Source organism: Vulpes lagopus, chromosome 4 (assembly GCF_018345385.1).
Source record: "Vulpes lagopus strain Blue_001 chromosome 4, ASM1834538v1, whole genome shotgun sequence".
NCBI lineage: Eukaryota > Metazoa > Chordata > Mammalia > Carnivora > Canidae > Vulpes > Vulpes lagopus.
The window spans coordinates 51,999,945-52,010,801 of record NC_054827.1 but is presented as its reverse complement, the minus strand read 5'-3'; the positions used below and the strand labels follow the sequence as shown (position 1 = coordinate 52,010,801).

At 42.1% G+C, this 10,857-nt stretch overlaps 1 protein-coding gene across 7 annotated transcripts in view; it reads left to right on the top strand.

Annotated features, from left to right (window-relative positions):
- The first annotated feature begins 427 nt into the window (after positions 1-427).
- Positions 428-10,857, top strand: part of BRAF (B-Raf proto-oncogene, serine/threonine kinase) — a 185,789-nt gene continuing 175,359 nt past the window's right edge. For all 7 annotated transcript variants that reach the window (XM_041751552.1, XM_041751548.1, XM_041751547.1 and 4 more), the window contains exon 1: positions 428-713. In XM_041751552.1, coding sequence (XP_041607486.1) covers positions 582-713 — 132 coding nt within the window. In that variant the 5' untranslated portion in view covers positions 428-581. The remainder of the gene's footprint in view (positions 714-10,857) is intronic.

Here is a 10,857-nt window from a genome sequence, read left to right as displayed (position 1 = left end):
CGCCGTCCTGGGGCACGCGCAGGTACTACGGGGCTTCCCCGTCTTCCTCCCTCTAGGATTCCAACGTCTCCTCCAACAGCCCCGCCCGTGCTCTTGTAGTAAACCCCACGTTCCAGGGCGCGTTTAGGACAGAAGCACCGAGTCGGAAATCGCAGCCATGGCAACCGCGGAGCCGAGGAAACGTGCGCGCGCGAGGGCGGGCACGCGGGCCCGGGAAGGAACCCTCCCCTGACGACGGCGCGAGGGCGCTCCTCGGATGACGTCACGCACCCGGGTGACGTCACGGCCGTGACACGCGGGTGACGCCGTTGCCGCGGCGACTTGTAGTCGTCTCCGCCCCCTTCCCCCGCCCCCCCTCCCGCCTAGCGTCCTTCCCCCAGTCCCCTCAGGCTCGGCTGCGCCGGGGCCCGCGGGCCGGTTCCTGAGGTGGCCCAGGCGCCCTCCCGCCGCCGGCGCCGCCCGGGCCGGCCCTCCCCGCCGCCCCCCGCCCTCCGCCTCCGCCTCCCCACCCCCCGCCCTCCGCCTCCCTTCCCCCTCCCCGCCCAGCAGCGGTCGCTCGGGCCCCGGCGCTCGGTTATAAGATGGCGGCGCTGAGCGGCGGCGGCGGCGGCGGCGCGGAGCAGGGCCAGGCTCTGTTCAACGGGGACATGGAGCCCGAGGCCGGCGCCGGCGCCGCGGCCTCTTCGGCTGCGGACCCTGCCATTCCCGAGGAGGTGAGTGCCGGCGCGCCCTGCGCCCCTCGGGGGCTCTGGGCTCGGCTGGCTGGGGTGGGTTTTTGTTTTTTTGGTTTTTCGGGGGGGGAGAGGGGAGGCGGGTGGTGGTGGGAAAGAGGTGGCGGTGGGGGCCCTGCTGCCGTCAGCCACCCCCACCTTCGGGGACTGCGGGGTGGGAGCTGGGCATCCCCGCCTCGTCCCTCTCCGTCATGCAGCTCCTCGCTACGTAAACACACACGGCGGCCCAGGGGGGTTTCCCGGACGCGCGCCCCGCTGGGGGGATTCGGGCGGCGGCGGCCGGGCGGGAGGCTCAGCAGCAGGGGGCGAGACTCAGGGTTGGTCCGAGAAGGTCACGGCCGCCTGAAGGGTAGCCAGGCTCTCCTCGCTTCGGTGTTTTCATTATTTGGGGGGTGGTAGTGCGGGGGGGGGGGGAGGGTGGCGGCATCCAGGTGAATGGATGCAGGTTAGACCCCAGCCCGAGTGGCTGCTGTGATTGTGCCTGCATGGCCCTGGGGATGCTGGGGCGCATCGTTCCCCGCCACTGCCCCCCCACCCCCCCTTTTCAGGCCGCTGCCCTTCCCTCCACTTTTCTACTTGTTTGAGGATTTCTCTTCCACCTGCTTTACCCAGCAGATGCTTTTGATGTAACCTTTACTTTTTTTTTTCAGCCTTAAATACCGCTGTTTGCGTCCTCCTTCCCATCCCGGTGTCGGGTCCCCCCAGTTCTTCTGTCTGATGCTCTGTCGCTGAGTGGTAAACCATCACCCCCCCCCCAAACCCCCCCAATCCTGTTCCCATCTGCCGCTCCCGTTCTTTGGCCGATTGTCGGACCTGCCAGCTTTCTAAGCCTCAGTTTCTACCCGAGACCATTTTTGCACTTCTCTTACCTAGTCCTCTTTAGGCCGTCTGGATCATTCTGCTGCTCCCTAATAACATTGTTATCTTGTTATCTTCACCAATTCGTCTGGGCGCTTTGGACCTCCTTCCTTACTTTCTGAACTCCGGAGCTGTCAGGATTCCATCAGGTTTCCCTTGCACTCTTTGGCACTTTTTGGTTACTCTTCCATTGTGCATTCACACCTCTTTATTTTTTTCCTGCCCATTTTTAAATAGATTTGATTGATTTCTTTCTGTTGTCCTCCTTTTTGTCCCAGTTTTTACCTTTCACTTTTTTCCCCCCTCTTTGGCTTCTGCTTCTCTCAGCCTGTTTTTTGCATTATTCGGCCTCTTACCATCATGTTAAATTATTTACATCCGGTTTTTAAGGAAAATTTATTCCATTTAGTATTTGGCGTTGTACCTTATGAAACAAAACACTTGATTATACTTTGCAAGTAATGAGATAATATTTGGTATGATAACTATGCTTTGTGATTGATTAGATAATGTGACATTCTGTTGACTTTGCTCAAAGTTCTCTTTCCTTCTTACTGCCTGCATTTGGTTTCCCAATTCTCAACGTCTCATTCTTTCTTCTGTCTGTGCAATGCTCCTTTTCCTGCTTCATCATCTTTACTTTGGAAATTCACCCCATATGCTTGCTCTAGTATCAGTTCACAGTAACAATTATTTTTCAGCCTCTTATGTCATTTCCATCTACGCCCATGATGTGTTCTATACCATCATTTGATCTAACATTCTAATATCTTCTTTCTTGACTTGCATGACTTTCCATTTAATTTTAGTTTGCATTTCTCTTCAGATGAGTTTTCCTCTAACATCTGTTCATCTTCCGCAACTTCTTGGATTCTAAGGTTAGAGCCCTTTCCTTCTTCCATTTCCTAGTTTATTCTGATTTCCTTGTCCCCAGTTACCATTCATTTGGTCTTGTTTCCTGGCCTTTGGTTCTTAACTTGCTGAAGCTTCCTCTTGTCTTCCCCACACCTCCACATTCCTTCTTATTTATAAACAGCTTTGTTCCGTTGACATGGAAATTTATTTTTAGGATACATTGTTTTTGATGGATAAATACTAGGGGTCACATCTGCTGTCTATTTTTTCCATGAATCGGATATGCCTTTGTCTTACCAGGCACAGGTGTCTCTAGGCTTGCTTTACTCTGTAGTATCCTTGTGATTTTGTTGAATTGTAACTTTGAAGACTATTACAGAGTAGAAGAGTGGATAAATTAATTGGTATGGATTGTGAACTTGTAATTCTCTGATTATAACATTATTTACATTGAAAACTTTAATAAGACTGGGGATCCCTGGGTGGCTCAGCAGTTGAGCGCCTGCCTTCCGCCCAGGGGCATGATCCTGGAGACCCGGGATCGAGTCCAGTGTCGGGCTCCCTGCATGGAGCCTGCTTCTCCCTCTGCCTGTGTCTCTGCCTGTCTCTCATGAATAAATAAATAATCTTAAAAAAATCATAATATTATTTAAAAAAAAAGAGAACTTTAAGACTTAGTAGGACAGTTTGCAATGATGATCTTTTGTTAAGTCCAATCTCCCCTATCTTATTCGAAAGGGCCAAATTGTTTGAGTTCAACCCTCTGAAGATTCTGATTCAGTAGGTGAGAGCTCTTCTGTCAGTGTCAGTATTTGGCACATTTCCAGGGCAGATCTCATGTAACAATGCTTGAGAACCACTACCTAATGAATTTAAGTTTGAATTGCCAATCATTGGAAAGCATATTGGTATCTCCTGAAACTACGAGGACACTCCTAACTAAATTTAATTAGAAATGTTTTTCACTGCCTCCTCCACTCAGGTTTTAATGTTTAGTGGTGAGTAGTTTTCCCTCTATTATTTCTTGTAGGAGCTGATAATAAAGGTATTTCCATGGGGGAGGTGGGGAATAAATGATTAAAAGTGAGTCTCTTTTGAATATAGATATTAGTGTTAGAGATGGCAGAATAAATTCCTCCAAAAATAATTTAAAATTTGAAGTTAATATCGTTAATTCAGTGGAAGCTAATATGTACTGGTCTTTTAACTGTCTTCCTTATGTGTACTTCAAGAGGTATAATTGCCAAGCGCATGGAAAGAAAGGAAAAGTTCTACTTGTGTAAAATGATACATTTTATTCTAAAGAATTCCCTTGCCTGACAGTAAAACAGAGTTTTTTGTTTTTGTTTTTAAAGTTTCTCAGAGGGAAATTTGAGCTGCATTAAAATTTCCGACTACAGAGGGAAAGCACATTCATTATTGAAAAATTAGAAAGCTATAAGTACAAAAAAGGAAAAAAAATCTGTAGTTTTGCCACTAGGATATAATTAGTATACACATTTTGGTGTGTATCCAAAACTTTTTTAATGTTTGTATATACAATGTATGTGATTTTATAATATTTTTAAACTTAATAGAGCAAAATATTTTACATATCATTAGGTAATACTGTGATTTTTTTTTTAAAAAACTAATCGTTTTTCTTGGATATTAGAGATTTTTTTTTTATTGCTTGTTATCAAACATCTTGAACATAGAAGTAGATTTTAGTTTTTAAATTGTGTTGGGAATTGAACAAATTTCACGTCCTGTATTTGTAAGTATTACTTTATAGACATCAAAATAGGATATTCTGGTAAAGGACAGGAGCTTTTTATATATTATGAAATGAATGTGCTTATACTTTTGGCATTAAACCTTTACTTCTGGCCATTTATATTTCCCCAATGTTTCTTTCCGTGACCATATGGTATAATATGGGATAACATGACCATATGGTATAATAAATACATTTATTTTAAAAAAAAGTGTTATACCAGGGTGTGATATTTATTTTTTCTTCTGCTGTGTTTCTGTAGAAAGAACTTCTTAAAATTGTATTACAATTAAAATTATACTGTTTTCAAGATCTATCACCAGCCTAAGTTGTGTAATTATAATAATGCATTGACTAAGCAATATTCTGGGATGGATTCAGTGTGGCCCACTGTATTAAAACACATCTGTGTGAGCCATGTGAAACCAGGTTGAATTACCTCATACTCCTAAAAAGAGGTAGTCCTGTTAGGGTACTGTGTGCTTGTATAGTTCTTGTATTGCTGCTAATATTTGTCTAGGTATTTTTGAAGGTAGACCAAACATGCCTGTTAGGCATAACTTTGAAATAGCTGTTTGTCTTCAGTATTTCTAGTGGTCTCGGTATATATTCCTTCTGTACCCCTCCCTCCTTTAGGCATCCACTCACTTTTATTTATCTGATATCAGTCACTTACATATGCTGGCTGTTAAAGGAATCATTTATCAGTAAACAGATAAGAAAAGAATGTTGGTACTGGATGCTTGAATCTTTGAATATAGTAAACCTAAGAGCAAACTTGATTTAATCTTATCTGGATAATAGGCCAGAAAAATTATATTTGGATAATAGGCTAGAGAAGTTTGACTTTTCTCAGTTCCCTGTCCCTTGCTTTCCTGATAAAGGATGAATAAGAAACTCTTAAAACAACTGGAAACCTATGTTTTGTGAATGGTGGAGAAGAAAGGAAAGGAGCAGGCTACATTGTTTTTTAGCATTATCTAAGACCTGATGCCTACATGTTGAAGAATGAGGCAGCTGCTTCGTTTTCTTTCTTTTTCCCAATCATAAAGTTATTTTCTCTTTAAGAATTGCAAAATGTATTTTGTTTTCTTAGGCACCTTGATATTAATTTAGCTGAGTGCTTAGTGAACATTTTGTGTCACAATCACCTTGTTTTAGGAAATGCTGTATGTTGCTATGCTTCCTATATTTCTGCCTCAAGTTGTCATTACAGTAAGCCTTTCTTGTCAGTAGCTCTTACAGGATTTTTTTCTTCCTCAGAAGTTGAATTGAGTCCTTTACGTGTTCTGTTCTTTATTTCTCCTACGTTGGTTTTTCTGTGAGATGAGGATCAGCAATAGTAGAGAACTGAATTCAAAATAGGTGAGCCTGTTTAGGAGCTTTTCTGTTTTTTCAAGTTAAGCAGCGCCTTTATAGTCATAATGTTATAGATAACACAATATAAGAACCAAAAAGATAGTCTCATTTATTCCATTCTTTTGTTAAATATTTGCTGGAGGCATTGACGTGTTCTGGGAGGTAGTCTTTATTTTTTAGTTTCTTTTGGATACCAACCTAATTTACTATCATACATAATTAGCATGGTAGAAGAAACTCTTAATACAGCCTACACCCTAACATTAAGCAATTATTTTTTTCTACCCTCTGAGATTATTTTGGTTTCCATGTTTTCTCTTGGGCTTAAAAAACTATTAGTCTTATTTCTTCCTGTATCAAGACTATGCATAGAGAGGGAAATTGATGCCATATCTCCGTTAACATTACATTCCTTTCTGGGTCTTGGGAATGCCCTCAATATAGAATATAAAAATTGCTCTGAACTCAATTAACTTTATGTCTTCTGGAAGCTCTGTAACATCAAATGAAACATCATTTTCATTCTTGTAATGTGGCTGCAGTTATTGACAGCACTTTTGGGACAAATGTACCATAGGATGGTAGTTTTCAAATTACTGTAGAGCTCTAGGACAATCAAAAAAAAATCACTGTAAGAAATTCAAATTTTAATTTACCTTAATACATACCTAGGAGAAACAGTTTTTGTCTGTTTTGTACATTTTTTTTTTTAAATCTTCACCTTTTGCAACAGTATCTGGTACATTGGTAGTTAGCTATTTAATGAGAAAAACAGTGATTTGATACTCTGTTTTTCTGTACTTTTCATTTTCTTTTTAAATGCTGCTTATAAATCAGTTTACTAGATTGATGACCAATTGGTTGCAACAAGCATTTTGGAAAACATTGTTTTGAGGGTTTCAAGGACCGCCTTCAGAGGTTACTTAAAGGCTCTATTTATCTATTTAGTCCCCTTACACCTTAATTCTTGAAGTTCTTCATTTATCTGCTTTACATGTTGGTTTCCTTGCAAAGAAAAGGGTTTTATGGCTGTGAAAATTGTATAGCTCCTCTTATGAAAGATATGTACTGGCATGAATCTTCTTAATTGTAATAATCTATGTAGAAAATTTTAACGTGTCTAAGACCGTGGTCAGCAAACTTTTTTTTTTGTAAAGGGTCAAATAGTAAAATTTTAGGCACCATGGGCCTATTTTGTCTCTGTAAAAATAACTCAACAGACCCAACAGTGGTGTTGGTGTTGTAGCACAAAAGCAGCTGATAGACTGTAAGCAAATGAGCCCGTGTGTGTTCCAGTAAAACTCACGGACACTGAAATTTGAATTTCATGTAATTTTCATGTGTTGTGAGATACTCTTGATTTTTTTCGATCATTTAGAAATGTAAAAACTAGTCTTATGGGCTGTTTTAAAATAGATGATGGCCTACATTTAGTCTGTGGGCCAGTTTTCGGACTTCTGGTCTAAGGGAGACTGATTATATCATTGTAAGTTTTGAAATTAAGGTGCGGGTTAGAGATCTATAAAGTTAATAATTGCTTTTTGAGAAAAATCAGGTTTATTTGGTTATAATTTACATATACTGTAATGTACCATTTCAACTGTACAGTTTGATGAGTTTTGACAAATGTACATAGTCCTGCAATGACTGCCACAATCAAGACCCAAAACATTTCCATCATCTCAAAAAGTTCATAATTCTTTTGCATTCAGAACTGCATTCTGACCCTCAGTTCCTGGCAGACACTGGCCTGATCTCTAGTTTTACCTTTCCAGAAAGTTATATGAACGAAATTGTACAGTATGGGGTTTATGTATTTGGCTTTTTTCATTTAGTTTGATGTTTTTGAGATTCACCCATGTTGCGTGTATCAGCAATTAGTTTCTGCATATTAAGCCACTCTGAGGGCCCCCTGTGGGCCCTCACCGCCCCTGACCCCACCCCACTGGGTGGTGCCGGGCCCCTGCCACGGCGCATCTGCATAGACCTTGACTGGGAGCAGGCCGCGTAGCCTTCTATGACAGCCACTCCCTAGACCTACTCTTCCCCTTCCAGGGTCCGGGCCCCCTGGGGGAGCGCGTTTTCTCGCTGCTCTCCATCTGCCATGCCCACGCCACACTCCGCATTGTGCCAGCCGAAGGCTGAGTCCACCCCACCACCCCATCACCCCACCACGGGGAGGCTTCCTCCTGTGCCAGGGAGCCCCCCTTCCTCCCGGGAGCACATCCACCTGTCCCCACTCTCTTTTCCACCTGATCCCTACCCAGCACACCAGCCCTGGCCACCAGGTAGACAGGATGGGTCCCCACAGCAGTTTACTCCCGGCCCCCACCTCGTCTCCTCTCCAGATGGGCCTGGTCCTCCTCCACAGCTCTAGAGCTCTGGCTTCTGGCCTGGCTTGTGTCTTCTAGGAGGGGATAGGCCAGCCCTTCTCCATGGTGACTGCTTCCTATGCTCATAGTCTTTTCCACTTTGGGACCTTGTTAGGGCTCCCCCTGCACATGCTCATAGTAAGGAACAAATGGTGCTACCACTCCTTTCCTCCACCTGGGAATGGCCCAGACCCCCAAACTCATCCTTGTATATAGCTTCACATCTTTCCACATATGTATAAATGGGCCCATATTAAACACGTTTTGTGATGTTGGGTTATTTATTTTGTGCATCTGTGGAAATAAATGAGATCTCAGTGGTGGTAAAAAAAAAAAAATGCAGGCTGCCCTGCATCCCTATTTATTTGTATAGTTATCAGTTAATGGATAGTAGGGTTTTTTGTTTTGTTTTGTTTTGTTTTTTACTTTTCAGCAATTATAATAAAGATTGCTATAAACTTTCCAGTTTAGGTTTTTGTATGGATATTAGCTCTCATTTCTCTGAGTAAGGACCTAGAATTGGATTGATGGCTGTGTGGTAAGTATTTATTTAACTTTATAAGAAATTGCCAATCCGATTAAAAAATGGGGAGAGATGGGCAGCCCAGGTAGCTCAGTGGTTTAGCGCCACCTTCAGCCAAGGGTATGATCCTGGAGGCCCGGGATCGAGTCCCACGTCGGGCTCGGTGCTTGGATCCTGCTTCTCCCTGTCTGTGTCTCTGCCTCTCTCTCTCTCTAAGTGTCTCTCATGAATAAATAAATAAAATCTTTAAAAAAAAATGGGCAGAGGACATGAACAAACATATCTCAGCAGATGACCTAGAGATGGCCAACAGACACATGAAAAGATGCCTAACATCAACTCATCATCAGGGAAATGCAAATCAAAAGCACAATGAGGTATATCACATCACACCTGTCAGAATGGCTAAAATCAAAAACCTAAGAAACAACAAGTGTTAGCGAGGATGTGGAGTAAAAGGAACCCTCATACACTGTTTTTGGGAATGCAAACTGGTGTAGCTGCTGGTGGAAGACATTATGGAGGTTCCCCCCCAAAAATAAAAATAGAACTACCCTATGATCCACTAATCACATTACTGGGTATTTACCCAAAGAACATAGAAACACTAATTTGAAGGGATAGATGCACCCTTGTGTTTATTGCAACATTATTTACAATAAATAGGCAAGCTATGGTAGCAGCCTAACTATCCATTGACTGATGAATGAAGAAGTGTATATATGTGTATATTTGTTTATATGTGCATATATAGGAATATTGTTCAGCCGTAAGAAAGAATGAAATCTTGCCATGGATGGATTTAGGATTTAGGGGGTATTATGATAATTGAAGTTAATCAGAGAAAGACAAATGCCATATGATTCCACTCATATGTTGTATTTAAGAAATAAAACAAATGAACAAAGGAAAAAGACAAACCAAAAACCATACTCTTTTTTTTAAAATTTTTTATTTATTTACGATAGTCACAGAGAGAGAGAGAGAGAGAGAGAGAGAGAGAGGCAGAGAAGCAGGCTCCGTGCACCGGGAGCCCGACATGGGATTAGATCCCGGGTCTCCAGGATCGCGCCCTGGGCCAAAGGCAGGCGCCAAACCGCTGCGCCACCCAGGGATCCCTCTTTTTTTTTTTTTAAAGATTTTATTTATTTATTCATGAGAGACACAAAGAGAGGCAGAGACACAGGCAGAGGGAGAAGCAGGCCCCATGCAAGGAGCCTGATGTGGGACTTGATCCCGGGACTCCAGGATCATGCCCCAGGCCAAAGGCAGGCACTAAACCGCTGAGCTACCCAGGGATCCCCGAAAAACCAGACTCTTAACTGTAGATAACAAACATGGTTACCATAGAAGAGGTGAGTAGAGTGATGGGTGAAATAGGTGAAGGGAATTAAGAGTCCACTTATCTTGATGAGCACTAAGTAATATTTGAAATTGTTGAATCACTCCATTGTATGCTTGAAACTAATATATCAATGTATGTTAACTACACTGGAATTAAAAAAAATGCAAAACCAGCAATACCATTTTGTATTGTTACCCACAGTGAATGAGTGTTCCATTTATTCTCTACCCTTGTCAGCATTTGGTATTGTCCTCCTCCTTAGTTCTAACTGTTCTAGTAGATAAGTAGTAGTTGCTTATTGTGGTTTTGATTTGTATTTTTCTAATGACCAATGTTGGACATGTTTTATATGCTTATTTACTATCGATTTATTTTCTTTGGTGAAAAGAAAATTCTCATTTAAATCTTTTTATTCAAGGGCACCTGGATGACTCAGTGGTTGAGTATCTGCCTTCAGCTCAGGTAGTGATCCTGGGGTCCTGGGATTGAGTCTCATGTCAGGCTCCCCAGAGGGAACCTGCTTCTTCCTCTCCCTATGTCTCTACCTCTCTCTCTCTAAGAAAAAAAAAACTTTTTATTCAGAATTTATCTTCTTGTAGAGTTGTAAGAGTCCCATATTTATATTCTGGATATAAGTCATTTATATCAGATATGTGTTTTGCACGTGCCTCCCAGTCTGTGACTTGTCTTTTTTGTTTTCATTGTCTTTTGAAGAGTAGAAGTTTTATTTTTGATGAAGTCCAGTTGATCATTTCTTATAAATTTCCTTTTTGTGTCTTATTCAGTAAATCTTTGTCTAACCTAAGATCATAAATTTTCTCCCATGTTTTTGTGCTAGAAATGTTATGATTTTAGCTGTTACTTTTAGGTCTGTGATCCGTTTGAAGTTAATTTTTGTATATGTTGTGAGGTAGTGGTTGAAGTTCATTCTTTTTCATATGGGTATCCAGTTTCATAGGTATTGAAGAAACTTTTTTCTTTCTTTCTTTTTTTTTTTTTTTAAGATTTTATTTATTTATTCATGAGAGATAGAGAGAGACAGGCAGAGGGAGAAGCAG